Source organism: Phasianus colchicus, chromosome Z (genome assembly GCF_987193195.1).
Source record: "Phasianus colchicus chromosome Z, bPhaCol1.hap1.1, whole genome shotgun sequence".
In the NCBI taxonomy this organism is placed as follows: domain Eukaryota; kingdom Metazoa; phylum Chordata; class Aves; order Galliformes; family Phasianidae; genus Phasianus; species Phasianus colchicus.
The window spans coordinates 36,308,792-36,327,339 of record NC_143476.1 but is presented as its reverse complement, the minus strand read 5'-3'; the positions used below and the strand labels follow the sequence as shown (position 1 = coordinate 36,327,339).

The following is an 18,548-nucleotide window of genomic DNA, read 5'->3' as shown; positions in this document are numbered from 1 at the left end:
CTTAATCCATTGAATAGTCCACCTTTCAAAACCATACCTCTCCAATTTAGAGAGAAGGATTTGGTGAGGGACCATGTCAAAGGCTTTGGAGAGGTCTAGGAAGATACATTCATCACCCTTCCCCCATCCACCGATTGCTGTCACTCCATCACAGAAGGCCACCACACTGGTCAGGCACGATCTGCCCTTGGTGAAGCCAAGATGCTGGCTGTCTCGCATCACCTCTTTGTCTCCTATGTGCCTTAACACGGTGACTAGGAGGATCTGCTCCATGATCTTCCCAGGCACAGAGGTGAGGCTCACCGGCCTGGAGTTCCCCTAGTCATCCTTTCTCCCTTTTTTAAAAATGGGAGTAACGTTTCCCTTTTCCCAGTCACTGGGGATTTCGCCCGACAGCCATGATTTTTCAAACATGATTTGGAGCAGCTAGGCACCCACATCAGCCATCTCTCTCAGAACCCTAGGATGGATATCAGCTGGCCCCATGGACTTATATACCTTCAGTTTCATCAGGATGTCTCGGACTCATTCCGTTGTTACAGTGGGACGGAATCCACTTCTCTCACCCACACCTAGAAGTTCAAGGTCCTGGCAGACATGAGGAACCTGACCACCCATGAAGACTGAGGCAAAGCGCTTATTGAGCACCTCAGATTTTTCCATGTTTGAGGAAGCCACTTTTCCATCCTCATCTATTACAGGGGGAACACTCTCCTTGGTCTGTCTGCTCCTGCCTATATACCTGTAGAACTCTTTCCTGTTATTTTTCACATCCCTTGCCAAGTTCAGTTCCACTGATGCCTTGGCTTTCCCGATCTTATCTCTACACATGCAGACAGCGTTCCTATATTCTTCCCAGGCTACACAACCCTGCATTCATTTCCTGTACATTTCTCTTTTCTCTATCAGTTTTAGCTGCAGGTCCTTGCTCAGTCATGCTGGTTGTCCGTCTCCTCTGCTCCATCTCTTCTGCTGGGGGATGGAGAGCTCTTGCGCTGGCCGAAGGGTGTATTTAAGGAGCTGCCAGCTGCATTCTCTTTCTATACCCTTAAGGACAGTTCCCAAGGGGATCCCATTCAGCATTTCCTTGAGCAGCTGGAATTCTGCTCACCTGAAGTTCAGGGTGCTGACTCTGCTTTTTGCCAAGCCTGCACTCCTCCAGATCACAAACTCCAAAAGGGCATGGCCACAACGGCTCAGGCTGCCTCCAATCTTAACTTCTCTAACACTCAGTTCTGCACTGGTGAGCTTCAGGTCCAGTAGGGCTTCACCTCAGGTCGGTCTGCCTAGTACCTGGACGAGGAAGTAATCCTCAGCAGACTCCAGGAATCCCCTGGATTGTCTGCCACCTGCTGTGCTGCTATCTCAGCAGAGATCTGGGTGGTTGAATTCCCCCATCAGGACAAGAGCCCACGAACACGACATCTCCAGCACTGAAGCAAGAAGGCCTCGTCAGCAGGCTCCCCCGATCAGGTAGCCTCTAGCAGACCCCAACCACAAGAAGCACTTTACTGAACCGATCCCTGATTTTCACCCACAAGCCCTGAAGTTATTTTCGATAGTTGCTGATAGTTATTTCTGTGCCGTCCTGCACAAGCTACCGCACCTGCTGCTGCAGTATGCTGTGGGTGCTGCGCACATGCTGCCTGTGGGCCTGTGGGCATGCTGTCGGATAGATCTAAAGATAAGGCCACGACAACCATCTGGGAAGGTGCTGGGGAGAAGACAACCCCGTGGTCTCAGCTCCTAACACTGCCTACCGCAGGACAAGCAGAGAAGAGAGAAGCCAACATGTGGGGAGTATGTTAAAGGTGTATTTTTTTTTGAAAGATGGAACCACAACCGTCACGCGGGGATGGGACATGGGTGTTTCCGCGCTGTCTTTGGGAGTTTGGGTTGTGGGGGCGTCTTCTCTGATGTTGGACCCGGGAGCGGCTTTGTGCCCGGGCTGGTCCACTGAAAGATGAAGGTGGTATGCGTGGACTCTCTTGAAGGTTGATTTCCTCTGCCGCTTGGGACCACAGCCATCACCTGGGGATGGGACACGGCTGCATCAGCGCCGTCTTCGGGACTGGCTGTGGGGCCGTCTTCTCTGGTGGTTTGCCCGGGAGCGGCTTCGTGCCCGGGCTGGTCCGCGCTGCCTGGACCGGCTCCCACGGCCTCGTCGGGGCCGGCTGCGGGAAGTTGAAGCGCGACGCCCCACTGGGGATCGGCTTCGAGTGCAGGCCCGCCCTCGTTGCCTGGATTGTTGTCTCCTGCGTGCAGGCAGCGGGGAAGCCCTCGAGGACCTTGATGGTGTTGGTCTGGCCGAGGTGCGGGTGCTGCTCTGAGCACCTCGGGGTGTTGCACGGCTCCCACCACGTTGTCTTTGGGGCCGTCTCTGGGAGCCCGAGGCCCGGCCTCGCAACGGGGAGCGGCTTCTTGTGCGGCCGGTTTCCCGCTGCCTGGGACGATTTGTGGCCGCAGGTGCGCGGGAGGTTCTGGAGGACCGCGTGGTCCCCCGTCTGGTGGGGCTCTGGGAGCAGGTCTCAGCGCCTGCAGCTGGTGCCCCTCTTCTCCCGCCACGTCCTCGGCGCTGCTGAGATGTGTCCCGCTCCTCAGATGGATGTGAGCGGGTTGTCTGCTCGGTCTCCGGCACTGTGGGCTGGGCACTGAGCTCAGGCAGCTGGGAGTTGCAGGATGAGCTGGATGCTGCCTGCGTAGCAGGACCAGAGCTGATGTCTTCAGGTCCTGTGAAGACGGGGGAAGGCACCGGTACCTCCTGGCTGGAAGTGCTGGGGCTGGCAAACTCGGAGTTGGTGCGGGAGGCTGTAAGGGGAGACAGGAAGCTCAGCAGGATGAACATGCAGCCCCAGGGCAGAGAGACTGTGGCAAGGCCACTCTGAGCACTCGCTGCCAGGCCTTGCCCGGCCCCAGTCCCACAGCACGCGGCTCTGTGCCTCTTACCGGTGCCCGCACCAGCGCAGGTGTCGCACTCCCAGCCATTTCTGTCAATGGCCCAGAAGGAGCAGCTCCAGTGCGTGCCTTGTGAGCCACAGGAGTTGCAGATGAACAGCTGCCAGAACCTGGGGAAGCAAACGGATTGTGGGTGTGAGGACAAAGCGCGCCAAGGCAGGGAGCAGCCGGCATGGCTCTGGTGCTCTGTCTTGCTCCAAGGACACCTCCAAGCCTGTGGTGAGGCTGAGATCCCACGCAGAGCCCCAGAGGACTGTGGAGGTCACTCACCCCTTTTCCTGTGCCGTCTCCCTGCCTCTTAGGTAAAGGCACTTTGCGGCATCGCAGCGGCTGTGCCTTTCTCGCAGCAGCTGGTATGCTGCATCGTCCCACCAGGATGGTCGTCTGCCAGAGGAGAGGGGGAATCTGATGAGTCCCGGGTGCCCCAGGCATGAGGCAGATTCAGGGCATCTCTGCTCATGCCCGTTGAGCTCATTCCCAGCTTCTCCATGAAGCTGAGACCAGTGCTCGCAGGATGGCCTGCCAGGGCTAGGGGCAGTTCCTGGGCAGGCACAGCACCTGTGCCCGAGTGTCTGCGTAGCCGGGCAGAAGGACACCAACCTGACTGGGATTTGGATCCCCAGCGTGCTCATTTGGGAGCGGAATCGTGTTTTTCCTCCGCAGACGGGGCAGAAGAAGCGCATGGTGGCAGCGTGCAGGGCATGTTTCTGTAGGAGAAGCACAAGCGTGAGCGTGAGCGGGGCTGGCTGCTGCTGAGCACCGGCCGTGCCCACAGGGTGAAGAGAGGACTCCTACCCTGATGCAGCCCCGGTGGAACCAGGCCTGTTTGCACACCGGGCACACCATGGTGTGGTAGGACGTGCTGTCCCCCACGGGCTCCAGGCAGATGACGCAGATGGTGTTCTGCGATGGAGCTGCCTCCGCTGCCTGCCGAGGGCGATGCTCCCAGCAGAAGGACCTGGACAGGAGGACAGAAGGGATGGGCATGGTGAGAAGTGCTGTGAGGAGGGCAGAGGACCAGGAAAGAGCACCAGGCCCGGGCTCTGGCTCTGGCAGGAGGCTGGAAGGTGTCGCTGCGGGTTCCTCCCTGGAGCAACAGGGAGGGACGGCAGCTTGGCTGCTGCTGACAGCCCCTACCTGTGCCGCCCAAAGTACTGCGTGACGCATTCCCCGTCCTCGGCGCAGGGCAGATGGAAGCTGCGCTCGCAGCCTGTCTCCGCGCAGCTGATGGCAGCTCCCCTCTTGCCACAGACAAAGCAGTGCTGGAAAGAGCAGAGCAGCCCCTGTTAGCGGTGGGCTCGGGGGCTCCACGGCCAGCCCCACTTCTCCGGGCAGGGCGCAGAGCTGCCTGGCAGACAAGGCTCGTCTGCTGTGTGCGAGCCTCTGCCGGCACCAAGCTCCCCATTCCGTTCAGGTCCTCACCTTCTGGCTTGCCACCTGGATTGTGTGCTGGATGGCGCCAATGGGGAAGCCAAAAATTCCCCCCACTGGGCATCTCCATTCTAAAAGGCCATTGGCAAAGAACTGTAGGAGAGAAAAGAGCGGGATCTCGTGAGGCCGGAAAGGAAGGGAGCATCCCTGGCAGGAGCCCTAGCCCTTGCGGGAACTCACCAAGCAGAATTCGTGGGCACAGAGCCCACCGCTGACAAACATCTGCCCACAGATGTCCGGGTTCACCTGTGCCCGGCGGCACAGCACGCACACTGGAGAGGAAGGAGAGAGCAACCGTGAGCAGCGGTGAGCACCTGGCAGGGCCGGGAGTTCCTGGGGGCCGTCCCCAGGGCCTGCTCCGTGCCTGCCGTGCCGGCTGAGGGGCAGGGCTGGAGGGGGTGAAGGGAAAGGGGGCATTGCAGGCCCAGCAGCTCCAGCGGGCAGCCAGAGTGCAAGCTGGGGCTCTCACCTGGCTCCCCAGAGTTGGGGGCCTCCTCTTTTCCTTCAGGCATGTTCGGCATCGACGGCAAGAAACGAGAGAGTCAAGAAAGTCCCTGCTCTCTCCGCGCCTCACCAGGCCGCAATGAGCAGGGCCCCAGCCCGGCAGCCTTTGCTCTGCTCCCGGCCCCGCGGGTCACAATGGCCACCACTGTGACATCACGGTCACCGCCTCACGGAGCTGAGGGCGTGGCAGGGCGGTGGCTCCTATGGGCAGTGTGGGGTGAGGGGCCCGGTGCTGCCATCAGCAGGGAACAAGGATGGCCTCCCTCAGGCCTTTTGCACCGCGCCCGCGCTGGGACGTCGCAGCACAGAGTCTAATAAAGGTCTGCGGGTCAACAGCACGGCCAGCGTTTCTAGTGTGTGTGTGCTGACCGACTTTGCATGGCCTGATGGTGACAGGGCAAGGTTTTGACCTGAGAAAAGAGGAGGTCTGGTGAACTGCGACAGGAATTCCTCACTCGGAGGGCGGTGAGGCCCTGGCACGGCTGCCCAGAGAAGCTGTGCGTGCAGGCGCTCCAGGCCGTATTGGACAGGGCCCTGTTCTAAGCTGACCTGCTGGGTGGCAGTGCTGCCATGGCAGGCACTTGGGGTTGGGTGGGTTTTATGATCCTTTCCGATCCATGTCTTCACACATCAAGGCTCCAAGCCTTATACAGTTCCCAGAGGCAAAGTGGCATAGGCAGGGCGCGATTCCCTTCAGCCTGCATATAAAATGAGTCAGGAAAAGTTCTGAGGTTTGCTTTCTTTGGCCTGCTGGCACTGTCACCATGCCAGAGACAGGAGAGGAGCTGTCCCTTGTCCAGGGCTGCAGTCCTGGAGTCACACTGGAGCATCCCTGCTCATCCAGCCTGACCGTGAAAGTCAGCTTCTGCATGGAAGTCAGGCCAACGCCGATGGGAGAGCCCCCACGCTTTGAGAGCCGCCCTCTGTGGAGATGCTCAAGGCCTCACGGGACAGGGCTCCAGGCAGCCTGATCTAGTGGGTGGCAACCAACACACTGCAGGAGTTTGGAACTTGATAGACTTCAGTGTCCCTTCCAACCCAAGCCATCCCAGGATCCTGCGATTCAAAACACCTGTCAGATCCAGCGTTAAGCCGGATTACTAAGGCACCTACCCAGCCAGTCTTGACATCTACAAAGGCTACCACGGTAGTAGTCAGGCATGATGTCTGTGTAGTAAATCCAAGTTTACTACTCTGGATAACCCTTCTTTTTCCCCACCTGCTTTGAGATGATATCCAGAATGAGTTGTTCCAACACTTTCCCAGGGATGGATGTGAGCCTGACTGGCCTATGTTTTCCTGAGTCCTTCTTCCTGACCTTTTTGAAGATTGGAATGACATTGGCTATCCTCCAGCCTTCAGGCATCTCTCTTGCTCTCCGTGAGGTTTCACAGATGATAGACAGCTGGGCTGTAAATGCACACTGCTGGCTCACGTCCAGCTTCTCGTCTACCAGGACCCCCAAGTCCTTCTCCGCAGGGCTGCTCTTAAGGAGATCCTCCCCCAGTCTATAGAAATAGCTGGGATTGCCCCGGCCCAAGGGCAACACCTTGCATTTGGCCTTGTTGAACCTCATGAGGTTCACGGGGGCCCACTTCTCCAGCCTGTCCAGGTCTCCCTGGGTGGTTTCTCTTCCCTCCAGCAGATTGATGGCACTGCTCAGCTTGGTGTTGTCTGCAAACTTGCTGAGGGTGCACTCGATGCCATCATCTGTGTCACTGATAAAGGTGGGGAAGAGCACCAGTCCCAAGAACCACCACTTGTGACTGGCTTTCACCCAGACATAGAACCATTGATCACAACCCTGTGGCTGCGACCAGCCGACCAGTTCTTAATCCATTGAATAGTCCACCTTTCAAAACCATACCTCTCCAATTTAGAGAGAAGGATTTGGTGAGGGACCATGTCAAAGGCTTTGGAGAGGTCTAGGAAGATACATTCATCACCCTTCCCCCATCCACCGATTGCTGTCACTCCATCACAGAAGGCCACCACACTGGTCAGGCACGATCTGCCCTTGGTGAAGCCAAGATGCTGGCTGTCTCGCATCACCTCTTTGTCTCCTATGTGCCTTAACACGGTGACTAGGAGGATCTGCTCCATGATCTTCCCAGGCACAGAGGTGAGGCTCACCGGCCTGGAGTTCCCCTAGTCATCCTTTCTCCCTTTTTTAAAAATGGGAGTAACGTTTCCCTTTTCCCAGTCACTGGGGATTTCGCCCGACAGCCATGATTTTTCAAACATGATTTGGAGCAGCTAGGCACCCACATCAGCCATCTCTCTCAGAACCCTAGGGTGGATATCAGCTGGCCCCATGGACTTATATACCTTCAGTTTCATCAGGATGTCTCGGACTCATTCCGTTGTTACAGTGGGACGGAATCCACTTCTCTCACCCACACCTAGAAGTTCAAGGTCCTGGCAGACATGAGGAACCTGACCACCCATGAAGACTGAGGCAAAGCGCTTATTGAGCACCTCAGATTTTTCCATGTTTGAGGAAGCCACTTTTCCATCCTCATCTATTACAGGGGGAACACTCTCCTTGGTCTGTCTGCTCCTGCCTATATACCTGTAGAACTCTTTCCTGTTATTTTTCACATCCCTTGCCAAGTTCAGTTCCACTGATGCCTTGGCTTTCCCGATCTTATCTCTACACATGCAGACAGCGTTCCTATATTCTTCCCAGGCTACACAACCCTGCATTCATTTCCTGTACATTTCTCTTTTCTCTATCAGTTTTAGCTGCAGGTCCTTGCTCAGTCATGCTGGTTGTCCGTCTCCTCTGCTCCATTTCTTCTGCTGGGGGATGGAGAGCTCTTGCGCTGGCCGAAGGGTGTATTTAAGGAGCTGCCAGCTGCATTCTCTTTCTATACCCTTAAGGACAGTTCCCAAGGGGATCCCATTCAGCATTTCCTTGAGCAGCTGGAATTCTGCTCACCTGAAGTTCAGGGTGCTGACTCTGCTTTTTGCCAAGCCTGCACTCCTCCAGATCACAAACTCCAAAAGGGCATGGCCACAACGGCTCAGGCTGCCTCCAATCTTAACTTCTCTAACACTCAGTTCTGCACTGGTGAGCTTCAGGTCCAGTAGGGCTTCACCTCAGGTCGGTCTGCCTAGTACCTGGACGAGGAAGTAATCCTCAGCAGACTCCAGGAATCCCCTGGATTGTCTGCCACCTGCTGTGCTGCTATCTCAGCAGAGATCTGGGTGGTTGAATTCCCCCATCAGGACAAGAGCCCACGAACACGACATCTCCAGCACTGAAGCAAGAAGGCCTCGTCAGCAGGCTCCCCCGATCAGGTAGCCTCTAGCAGACCCCAACCACAAGAAGCACTTTACTGAACCGATCCCTGATTTTCACCCACAAGCCCTGAAGTTATTTTCGATAGTTGCTGATAGTTATTTCTGTGCCGTCCTGCACAAGCTACCGCACCTGCTGCTGCAGTATGCTGTGGGTGCTGCGCACATGCTGCCTGTGGGCCTGTGGGCATGCTGTCGGATAGATCTAAAGATAAGGCCACGACAACCATCTGGGAAGGTGCTGGGGAGAAGACAACCCCGTGGTCTCAGCTCCTAACACTGCCTACCGCAGGACAAGCAGAGAAGAGAGAAGCCAACATGTGGGGAGTATGTTAAAGGTGTATTTTTTTTTGAAAGATGGAACCACAACCGTCACGCGGGGATGGGACATGGGTGTTTCCGCGCTGTCTTTGGGAGTTTGGGTTGTGGGGGCGTCTTCTCTGATGTTGGACCCGGGAGCGGCTTTGTGCCCGGGCTGGTCCACTGAAAGATGAAGGTGGTATGCGTGGACTCTCTTGAAGGTTGATTTCCTCTGCCGCTTGGGACCACAGCCATCACCTGGGGATGGGACACGGCTGCATCAGCGCCGTCTTCGGGACTGGCTGTGGGGCCGTCTTCTCTGGTGGTTTGCCCGGGAGCGGCTTCGTGCCCGGGCTGGTCCGCGCTGCCTGGACCGGCTCCCACGGCCTCGTCGGGGCCGGCTGCGGGAAGTTGAAGCGCGACGCCCCACTGGGGATCGGCTTCGAGTGCAGGCCCGCCCTCGTTGCCTGGATTGTTGTCTCCTGCGTGCAGGCAGCGGGGAAGCCCTCGAGGACCTTGATGGTGTTGGTCTGGCCGAGGTGCGGGTGCTGCTCTGAGCACCTCGGGGTGTTGCACGGCTCCCACCACGTTGTCTTTGGGGCCGTCTCTGGGAGCCCGAGGCCCGGCCTCGCAACGGGGAGCGGCTTCTTGTGCGGCCGGTTTCCCGCTGCCTGGGACGATTTGTGGCCGCAGGTGCGCGGGAGGTTCTGGAGGACCGCGTGGTCCCCCGTCTGGTGGGGCTCTGGGAGCAGGTCTCAGCGCCTGCAGCTGGTGCCCCTCTTCTCCCGCCACGTCCTCGGCGCTGCTGAGATGTGTCCCGCTCCTCAGATGGATGTGAGCGGGTTGTCTGCTCGGTCTCCGGCACTGTGGGCTGGGCACTGAGCTCAGGCAGCTGGGAGTTGCAGGATGAGCTGGATGCTGCCTGCGTAGCAGGACCAGAGCTGATGTCTTCAGGTCCTGTGAAGACGGGGGAAGGCACCGGTACCTCCTGGCTGGAAGTGCTGGGGCTGGCAAACTCGGAGTTGGTGCGGGAGGCTGTAAGGGGAGACAGGAAGCTCAGCAGGATGAACATGCAGCCCCAGGGCAGAGAGACTGTGGCAAGGCCACTCTGAGCACTCGCTGCCAGGCCTTGCCCGGCCCCAGTCCCGCAGCACGCGGCTCTGTGCCTCTTACCGGTGCCCGCACCAGCGCAGGTGTCGCACTCCCAGCCACTTCTGTCAATGGCCCAGAAGGAGCAGCTCCAGTGCGTGCCTTGTGAGCCACAGGAGTTGCAGATGAACAGCTGCCAGAACCTGGGGAAGCAAACGGATTGTGGGTGTGAGGACAAAGCGCGCCAAGGCAGGGAGCAGCCGGCATGGCTCTGGTGCTCTGTCTTGCTCCAAGGACACCTCCAAGCCTGTGGTGAGGCTGAGATCCCACGCAGAGCCCCAGAGGACTGTGGAGGTCACTCACCCCTTTTCCTGTGCCGTCTCCCTGCCTCTTAGGTAAAGGCACTTTGCGGCATCGCAGCGGCTGTGCCTTTCTCGCAGCAGCTGGTATGCTGCATCATCCCACCAGGATGGTCGTCTGCCAGAGGAGAGGGGGAATCTGATGAGTCCCGGGTGCCCCAGGCATGAGGCAGATTCAGGGCATCTCTGCTCATGCCCGTTGAGCTCATTCCCAGCTTCTCCATGAAGCTGAGACCAGTGCTCGCAGGATGGCCTGCCAGGGCTAGGGGCAGTTCCTGGGCAGGCACAGCACCTGTGCCCGAGTGTCTGCGTAGCCGGGCAGAAGGACACCAACCTGACTGGGATTTGGATCCCCAGCGTGCTCATTTGGGAGCGGAATCGTGTTTTTCCTCCGCAGACGGGGCAGAAGAAGCGCATGGTGGCAGCGTGCAGGGCATGTTTCTGTAGGAGAAGCACAAGCGTGAGCGTGAGCGGGGCTGGCTGCTGCTGAGCACCGGCCGTGCCCACAGGGTGAAGAGAGGACTCCTACCCTGATGCAGCCCCGGTGGAACCAGGCCTGTTTGCACACCGGGCACACCATGGTGTGGTAGGACGTGCTGTCCCCCACGGGCTCCAGGCAGATGACGCAGATGGTGTTCTGCGATGGAGCTGCCTCCGCTGCCTGCCGAGGGCGATGCTCCCAGCAGAAGGACCTGGACAGGAGGACAGAAGGGATGGGCATGGTGAGAAGTGCTGTGAGGAGGGCAGAGGACCAGGAAAGAGCGCCAGGCCCGGGCTCTGGCTCTGGCAGGAGGCTGGAAGGTGTCGCTGCGGGTTCCTCCCTGGAGCAACAGGGAGGGACGGCAGCTTGGCTGCTGCTGACAGCCCCTACCTGTGCCGCCCAAAGTACTGCGTGACGCATTCCCCGTCCTCGGCGCAGGGCAGATGGAAGCTGCGCTCGCAGCCTGTCTCCGCGCAGCTGATGGCAGCTCCCCTCTTGCCACAGACAAAGCAGTGCTGGAAAGAGCAGAGCAGCCCCTGTTAGCGGTGGGCTCGGGGGCTCCACGGCCAGCCCCACTTCTCCGGGCAGGGCGCAGAGCTGCCTGGCAGACAAGGCTCGTCTGCTGTGTGCGAGCCTCTGCCGGCACCAAGCTCCCCATTCCGTTCAGGTCCTCACCTTCTGGCTTGCCACCTGGATTGTGTGCTGGATGGCGCCAATGGGGAAGCCAAAAATTCCCCCCACTGGGCATCTCCATTCTAAAAGGCCATTGGCAAAGAACTGTAGGAGAGAAAAGAGCGGGATCTCGTGAGGCCGGAAAGGAAGGGAGCATCCCTGGCAGGAGCCCTAGCCCTTGCGGGAACTCACCAAGCAGAATTCGTGGGCACAGAGCCCACCGCTGACAAACATCTGCCCACAGATGTCCGGGTTCACCTGTGCCCGGCGGCACAGCACGCACACTGGAGAGGAAGGAGAGAGCAACCGTGAGCAGCGGTGAGCACCTGGCAGGGCCGGGAGTTCCTGGGGGCCGTCCCCAGGGCCTGCTCCGTGCCTGCCGTGCCGGCTGAGGGGCAGGGCTGGAGGGGGTGAAGGGAAAGGGGGCATTGCAGGCCCAGCAGCTCCAGCGGGCAGCCAGAGTGCAAGCTGGGGCTCTCACCTGGCTCCCCAGAGTTGGGGGCCTCCTCTTTTCCTTCAGGCATGTTCGGCATCGACGGCAAGAAACGAGAGAGTCAAGAAAGTCCCTGCTCTCTCCGCGCCTCACCAGGCCGCAATGAGCAGGGCCCCAGCCCGGCAGCCTTTGCTCTGCTCCCGGCCCCGCGGGTCACAATGGCCACCACTGTGACATCACGGTCACCGCCTCACGGAGCTGAGGGCGTGGCAGGGCGGTGGCTCCTATGGGCAGTGTGGGGTGAGGGGCCCGGTGCTGCCATCAGCAGGGAACAAGGATGGCCTCCCTCAGGCCTTTTGCACCGCGCCCGCGCTGGGACGTCGCAGCACAGAGTCTAATAAAGGTCTGCGGGTCAACAGCACGGCCAGCGTTTCTAGTGTGTGTGTGCTGACCGACTTTGCATGGCCTGATGGTGACAGGGCAAGGTTTTGACCTGAGAAAAGAGGAGGTCTGGTGAACTGCGACAGGAATTCCTCACTCGGAGGGCGGTGAGGCCCTGGCACGGCTGCCCAGAGAAGCTGTGCGTGCAGGCGCTCCAGGCCGTATTGGACAGGGCCCTGTTCTAAGCTGACCTGCTGGGTGGCAGCGCTGCCATGGCAGGCACTTGGGGTTGGGTGGGTTTTATGATCCTTTCCGATCCATGTCTTCACACATCAAGGCTCCAAGCCTTATACAGTTCCCAGAGGCAAAGTGGCATAGGCAGGGCGCGATTCCCTTCAGCCTGCATATAAAATGAGTCAGGAAAAGTTCTGAGGTTTGCTTTCTTTGGCCTGCTGGCACTGTCACCATGCCAGAGACAGGAGAGGAGCTGTCCCTTGTCCAGGGCTGCAGTCCTGGAGTCACACTGGAGCATCCCTGCTCATCCAGCCTGACCGTGAAAGTCAGCTTCTGCATGGAAGTCAGGCCAACGCCGATGGGAGAGCCCCCACGCTTTGAGAGCCGCCCTCTGTGGAGATGCTCAAGGCCTCACGGGACAGGGCTCCAGGCAGCCTGATCTAGTGGGTGGCAACCAACACACTGCAGGAGTTTGGAACTTGATAGACTTCAGTGTCCCTTCCAACCCAAGCCATCCCAGGATCCTGCGATTCAAAACACCTGTCAGATCCAGCGTTAAGCCGGATTACTAAGGCACCTACCCAGCCAGTCTTGACATCTACAAAGGCTACCACGGTAGTAGTCAGGCATGATGTCTGTGTAGTAAATCCAAGTTTACTACTCTGGATAACCCTTCTTTTTCCCCACCTGCTTTGAGATGATATCCAGAATGAGTTGTTCCAACACTTTCCCAGGGATGGATGTGAGCCTGACTGGCCTATGTTTTCCTGAGTCCTTCTTCCTGACCTTTTTGAAGATTGGAATGACATTGGCTATCCTCCAGCCTTCAGGCATCTCTCTTGCTCTCCGTGAGGTTTCACAGATGATAGACAGCTGGGCTGTAAATGCACACTGCTGGCTCACGTCCAGCTTCTCGTCTACCAGGACCCCCAAGTCCTTCTCCGCAGGGCTGCTCTTAAGGAGATCCTCCCCCAGTCTATAGAAATAGCTGGGATTGCCCCGGCCCAAGGGCAACACCTTGCATTTGGCCTTGTTGAACCTCATGAGGTTCACGGGGGCCCACTTCTCCAGCCTGTCCAGGTCTCCCTGGGTGGTTTCTCTTCCCTCCAGCAGATTGATGGCACTGCTCAGCTTGGTGTTGTCTGCAAACTTGCTGAGGGTGCACTCGATGCCATCATCTGTGTCACTGATAAAGGTGGGGAAGAGCACCAGTCCCAAGAACCACCACTTGTGACTGGCTTTCACCCAGACATAGAACCATTGATCACAACCCTGTGGCTGCGACCAGCCGACCAGTTCTTAATCCATTGAATAGTCCACCTTTCAAAACCATACCTCTCCAATTTAGAGAGAAGGATTTGGTGAGGGACCATGTCAAAGGCTTTGGAGAGGTCTAGGAAGATACATTCATCACCCTTCCCCCATCCACCGATTGCTGTCACTCCATCACAGAAGGCCACCACACTGGTCAGGCACGATCTGCCCTTGGTGAAGCCAAGATGCTGGCTGTCTCGCATCACCTCTTTGTCTCCTATGTGCCTTAACACGGTGACTAGGAGGATCTGCTCCATGATCTTCCCAGGCACAGAGGTGAGGCTCACCGGCCTGGAGTTCCCCTAGTCATCCTTTCTCCCTTTTTTAAAAATGGGAGTAACGTTTCCCTTTTCCCAGTCACTGGGGATTTCGCCCGACAGCCATGATTTTTCAAACATGATTTGGAGCAGCTAGGCACCCACATCAGCCATCTCTCTCAGAACCCTAGGGTGGATATCAGCTGGCCCCATGGACTTATATACCTTCAGTTTCATCAGGATGTCTCGGACTCATTCCGTTGTTACAGTGGGACGGAATCCACTTCTCTCACCCACACCTAGAAGTTCAAGGTCCTGGCAGACATGAGGAACCTGACCACCCATGAAGACTGAGGCAAAGCGCTTATTGAGCACCTCAGATTTTTCCATGTTTGAGGAAGCCACTTTTCCATCCTCATCTATTACAGGGGGAACACTCTCCTTGGTCTGTCTGCTCCTGCCTATATACCTGTAGAACTCTTTCCTGTTATTTTTCACATCCCTTGCCAAGTTCAGTTCCACTGATGCCTTGGCTTTCCCGATCTTATCTCTACACATGCAGACAGCGTTCCTATATTCTTCCCAGGCTACACAACCCTGCATTCATTTCCTGTACATTTCTCTTTTCTCTATCAGTTTTAGCTGCAGGTCCTTGCTCAGTCATGCTGGTTGTCCGTCTCCTCTGCTCCATTTCTTCTGCTGGGGGATGGAGAGCTCTTGCGCTGGCCGAAGGGTGTATTTAAGGAGCTGCCAGCTGCATTCTCTTTCTATACCCTTAAGGACAGTTCCCAAGGGGATCCCATTCAGCATTTCCTTGAGCAGCTGGAATTCTGCTCACCTGAAGTTCAGGGTGCTGACTCTGCTTTTTGCCAAGCCTGCACTCCTCCAGATCACAAACTCCAAAAGGGCATGGCCACAACGGCTCAGGCTGCCTCCAATCTTAACTTCTCTAACACTCAGTTCTGCACTGGTGAGCTTCAGGTCCAGTAGGGCTTCACCTCAGGTCGGTCTGCCTAGTACCTGGACGAGGAAGTAATCCTCAGCAGACTCCAGGAATCCCCTGGATTGTCTGCCACCTGCTGTGCTGCTATCTCAGCAGAGATCTGGGTGGTTGAATTCCCCCATCAGGACAAGAGCCCACGAACACGACATCTCCAGCACTGAAGCAAGAAGGCCTCGTCAGCAGGCTCCCCCGATCAGGTAGCCTCTAGCAGACCCCAACCACAAGAAGCACTTTACTGAACCGATCCCTGATTTTCACCCACAAGCCCTGAAGTTATTTTCGATAGTTGCTGATAGTTATTTCTGTGCCGTCCTGCACAAGCTACCGCACCTGCTGCTGCAGTATGCTGTGGGTGCTGCGCACATGCTGCCTGTGGGCCTGTGGGCATGCTGTCGGATAGATCTAAAGATAAGGCCACGACAACCATCTGGGAAGGTGCTGGGGAGAAGACAACCCCGTGGTCTCAGCTCCTAACACTGCCTACCGCAGGACAAGCAGAGAAGAGAGAAGCCAACATGTGGGGAGTATGTTAAAGGTGTATTTTTTTTTGAAAGATGGAACCACAACCGTCACGCGGGGATGGGACATGGGTGTTTCCGCGCTGTCTTTGGGAGTTTGGGTTGTGGGGGCGTCTTCTCTGATGTTGGACCCGGGAGCGGCTTTGTGCCCGGGCTGGTCCACTGAAAGATGAAGGTGGTATGCGTGGACTCTCTTGAAGGTTGATTTCCTCTGCCGCTTGGGACCACAGCCATCACCTGGGGATGGGACACGGCTGCATCAGCGCCGTCTTCGGGACTGGCTGTGGGGCCGTCTTCTCTGGTGGTTTGCCCGGGAGCGGCTTCGTGCCCGGGCTGGTCCGCGCTGCCTGGACCGGCTCCCACGGCCTCGTCGGGGCCGGCTGCGGGAAGTTGAAGCGCGACGCCCCACTGGGGATCGGCTTCGAGTGCAGGCCCGCCCTCGTTGCCTGGATTGTTGTCTCCTGCGTGCAGGCAGCGGGGAAGCCCTCGAGGACCTTGATGGTGTTGGTCTGGCCGAGGTGCGGGTGCTGCTCTGAGCACCTCGGGGTGTTGCACGGCTCCCACCACGTTGTCTTTGGGGCCGTCTCTGGGAGCCCGAGGCCCGGCCTCGCAACGGGGAGCGGCTTCTTGTGCGGCCGGTTTCCCGCTGCCTGGGACGATTTGTGGCCGCAGGTGCGCGGGAGGTTCTGGAGGACCGCGTGGTCCCCCGTCTGGTGGGGCTCTGGGAGCAGGTCTCAGCGCCTGCAGCTGGTGCCCCTCTTCTCCCGCCACGTCCTCGGCGCTGCTGAGATGTGTCCCGCTCCTCAGATGGATGTGAGCGGGTTGTCTGCTCGGTCTCCGGCACTGTGGGCTGGGCACTGAGCTCAGGCAGCTGGGAGTTGCAGGATGAGCTGGATGCTGCCTGCGTAGCAGGACCAGAGCTGATGTCTTCAGGTCCTGTGAAGACGGGGGAAGGCACCGGTACCTCCTGGCTGGAAGTGCTGGGGCTGGCAAACTCGGAGTTGGTGCGGGAGGCTGTAAGGGGAGACAGGAAGCTCAGCAGGATGAACATGCAGCCCCAGGGCAGAGAGACTGTGGCAAGGCCACTCTGAGCACTCGCTGCCAGGCCTTGCCCGGCCCCAGTCCCGCAGCACGCGGCTCTGTGCCTCTTACCGGTGCCCGCACCAGCGCAGGTGTCGCACTCCCAGCCACTTCTGTCAATGGCCCAGAAGGAGCAGCTCCAGTGCGTGCCTTGTGAGCCACAGGAGTTGCAGATGAACAGCTGCCAGAACCTGGGGAAGCAAACGGATTGTGGGTGTGAGGACAAAGCGCGCCAAGGCAGGGAGCAGCCGGCATGGCTCTGGTGCTCTGTCTTGCTCCAAGGACACCTCCAAGCCTGTGGTGAGGCTGAGATCCCACGCAGAGCCCCAGAGGACTGTGGAGGTCACTCACCCCTTTTCCTGTGCCGTCTCCCTGCCTCTTAGGTAAAGGCACTTTGCGGCATCGCAGCGGCTGTGCCTTTCTCGCAGCAGCTGGTATGCTGCATCGTCCCACCAGGATGGTCGTCTGCCAGAGGAGAGGGGGAATCTGATGAGTCCCGGGTGCCCCAGGCATGAGGCAGATTCAGGGCATCTCTGCTCATGCCCGTTGAGCTCATTCCCAGCTTCTCCATGAAGCTGAGACCAGTGCTCGCAGGATGGCCTGCCAGGGCTAGGGGCAGTTCCTGGGCAGGCACAGCACCTGTGCCCGAGTGTCTGCGTAGCCGGGCAGAAGGACACCAACCTGACTGGGATTTGGATCCCCAGCGTGCTCATTTGGGAGCGGAATCGTGTTTTTCCTCCGCAGACGGGGCAGAAGAAGCGCATGGTGGCAGCGTGCAGGGCATGTTTCTGTAGGAGAAGCACAAGCGTGAGCGTGAGCGGGGCTGGCTGCTGCTGAGCACCGGCCGTGCCCACAGGGTGAAGAGAGGACTCCTACCCTGATGCAGCCCCGGTGGAACCAGGCCTGTTTGCACACCGGGCACACCATGGTGTGGTAGGACGTGCTGTCCCCCACGGGCTCCAGGCAGATGACGCAGATGGTGTTCTGCGATGGAGCTGCCTCCGCTGCCTGCCGAGGGCGATGCTCCCAGCAGAAGGACCTGGACAGGAGGACAGAAGGGATGGGCATGGTGAGAAGTGCTGTGAGGAGGGCAGAGGACCAGGAAAGAGCGCCAGGCCCGGGCTCTGGCTCTGGCAGGAGGCTGGAAGGTGTCGCTGCGGGTTCCTCCCTGGAGCAACAGGGAGGGACGGCAGCTTGGCTGCTGCTGACAGCCCCTACCTGTGCCGCCCAAAGTACTGCGTGACGCATTCCCCGTCCTCGGCGCAGGGCAGATGGAAGCTGCGCTCGCAGCCTGTCTCCGCGCAGCTGATGGCAGCTCCCCTCTTGCCACAGACAAAGCAGTGCTGGAAAGAGCAGAGCAGCCCCTGTTAGCGGTGGGCTCGGGGGCTCCACGGCCAGCCCCACTTCTCCGGGCAGGGCGCAGAGCTGCCTGGCAGACAAGGCTCGTCTGCTGTGTGCGAGCCTCTGCCGGCACCAAGCTCCCCATTCCGTTCAGGTCCTCACCTTCTGGCTTGCCACCTGGATTGTGTGCTGGATGGCGCCAATGGGGAAGCCAAAAATTCCCCCCACTGGGCATCTCCATTCTAAAAGGCCATTGGCAAAGAACTGTAGGAGAGAAAAGAGCGGGATCTCGTGAGGCCGGAAAGGAAGGGAGCATCCCTGGCAGGAGCCCTAGCCCTTGCGGGAACTCACCAAGCAGAATTCGTGGGCACAGAGCCCACCGCTGACAAACATCTGCCCACAGATGTCCGGGTTCACCTGTGCCCGGCGGCACAGCACGCACACTGGAGAGGAAGGAGAGAGCAACCGTGAGCAGCGGTGAGCACCTGGCAGGGCCGGGAGTTCCTGGGGGCCGTCCCCAGGGCCTGCTCCGTGCCTGCCGTGCCGGCTGAGGGGCAGGGCTGGAGGGGGTGAAGGGAAAGGGGGCATTGCAGGCCCAGCAGCTCCAGCGGGCAGCCAGAGTGCAAGCTGGGGCTCTCACCTGGCTCCCCAGAGTTGGGGGCCTCCTCTTTTCCTTCAGGCATGTTCGGCATCGACGGCAAGAAACGAGAGAGTCAAGAAAGTCCCTGCTCTCTCCGCGCCTCACCAGGCCGCAATGAGCAGGGCCCCAGCCCGGCAGCCTTTGCTCTGCTCCCGGCCCCGCGGGTCACAATGGCCACCACTGTGACATCACGGTCACCGCCTCACGGAGCTGAGGGCGTGGCAGGGCGGTGGCTCCTATGGGCAGTGTGGGG

General features: G+C 58.7%; 3 protein-coding genes across 7 annotated transcripts; all 3 read right to left on the bottom strand.

Moving 5' to 3' along the window:
* Positions 1-1,970: 1,970 nt before the first annotated feature.
* On the bottom strand, positions 1,971-5,053 carry LOC149912858 (E3 ubiquitin-protein ligase PHF7-like). The gene is made up of 9 exons (XM_090132021.1): positions 4,856-5,053; positions 4,567-4,658; positions 4,378-4,479; positions 4,093-4,217; positions 3,751-3,913; positions 3,556-3,662; positions 3,226-3,339; positions 2,947-3,065; positions 1,971-2,808 (listed from the first exon to the last, which is right to left on the bottom strand). The coding sequence occupies exons 1-9, from the start codon at positions 4,905-4,907 to the stop codon at positions 2,054-2,056; spliced, it is 1,629 nt and encodes a 542-aa protein (XP_089988147.1). The 5' UTR covers positions 4,908-5,053; the 3' UTR covers positions 1,971-2,053.
* A 2,880-nt stretch (positions 5,054-7,933) lies between these two features.
* LOC149912857 (E3 ubiquitin-protein ligase PHF7-like) lies at positions 7,934-11,773 on the bottom strand. Of its 2 annotated transcripts, XM_090131577.1 has the most exons (9): positions 11,576-11,773; positions 11,287-11,378; positions 11,098-11,199; positions 10,813-10,937; positions 10,471-10,633; positions 10,276-10,382; positions 9,946-10,059; positions 9,667-9,785; positions 7,934-9,528 (listed from the first exon to the last, which is right to left on the bottom strand). In XM_090131577.1, the coding sequence occupies exons 1-9, from the start codon at positions 11,625-11,627 to the stop codon at positions 8,774-8,776; spliced, it is 1,629 nt and encodes a 542-aa protein (XP_089987703.1). In that variant the 5' UTR covers positions 11,628-11,773; the 3' UTR covers positions 7,934-8,773. The 2 variants fall into 2 exon arrangements, with proteins under 2 accessions (XP_089987703.1, XP_089987702.1); XM_090131576.1 differs by having other exon boundaries at positions 7,936-9,528; positions 11,287-11,656.
* Positions 11,774-15,410: 3,637 nt separating this feature from the next.
* On the bottom strand, positions 15,411-18,520 carry LOC149912856 (E3 ubiquitin-protein ligase PHF7-like). 4 transcript variants are annotated; one of them, XM_090131575.1, is made up of 9 exons: positions 18,296-18,520; positions 18,007-18,098; positions 17,818-17,919; positions 17,533-17,657; positions 17,191-17,353; positions 16,996-17,102; positions 16,666-16,779; positions 16,387-16,505; positions 15,411-16,248 (listed from the first exon to the last, which is right to left on the bottom strand). In XM_090131575.1, the coding sequence occupies exons 1-9, from the start codon at positions 18,345-18,347 to the stop codon at positions 15,494-15,496; spliced, it is 1,629 nt and encodes a 542-aa protein (XP_089987701.1). In that variant the 5' UTR covers positions 18,348-18,520; the 3' UTR covers positions 15,411-15,493. The 4 variants fall into 4 exon arrangements, with proteins under 4 accessions (XP_089987701.1, XP_089987699.1, XP_089987700.1 ...); XM_090131573.1 differs by having other exon boundaries at positions 16,666-17,102; XM_090131574.1 differs by having other exon boundaries at positions 18,007-18,376.
* Positions 18,521-18,548: the final 28 nt, after the last annotated feature.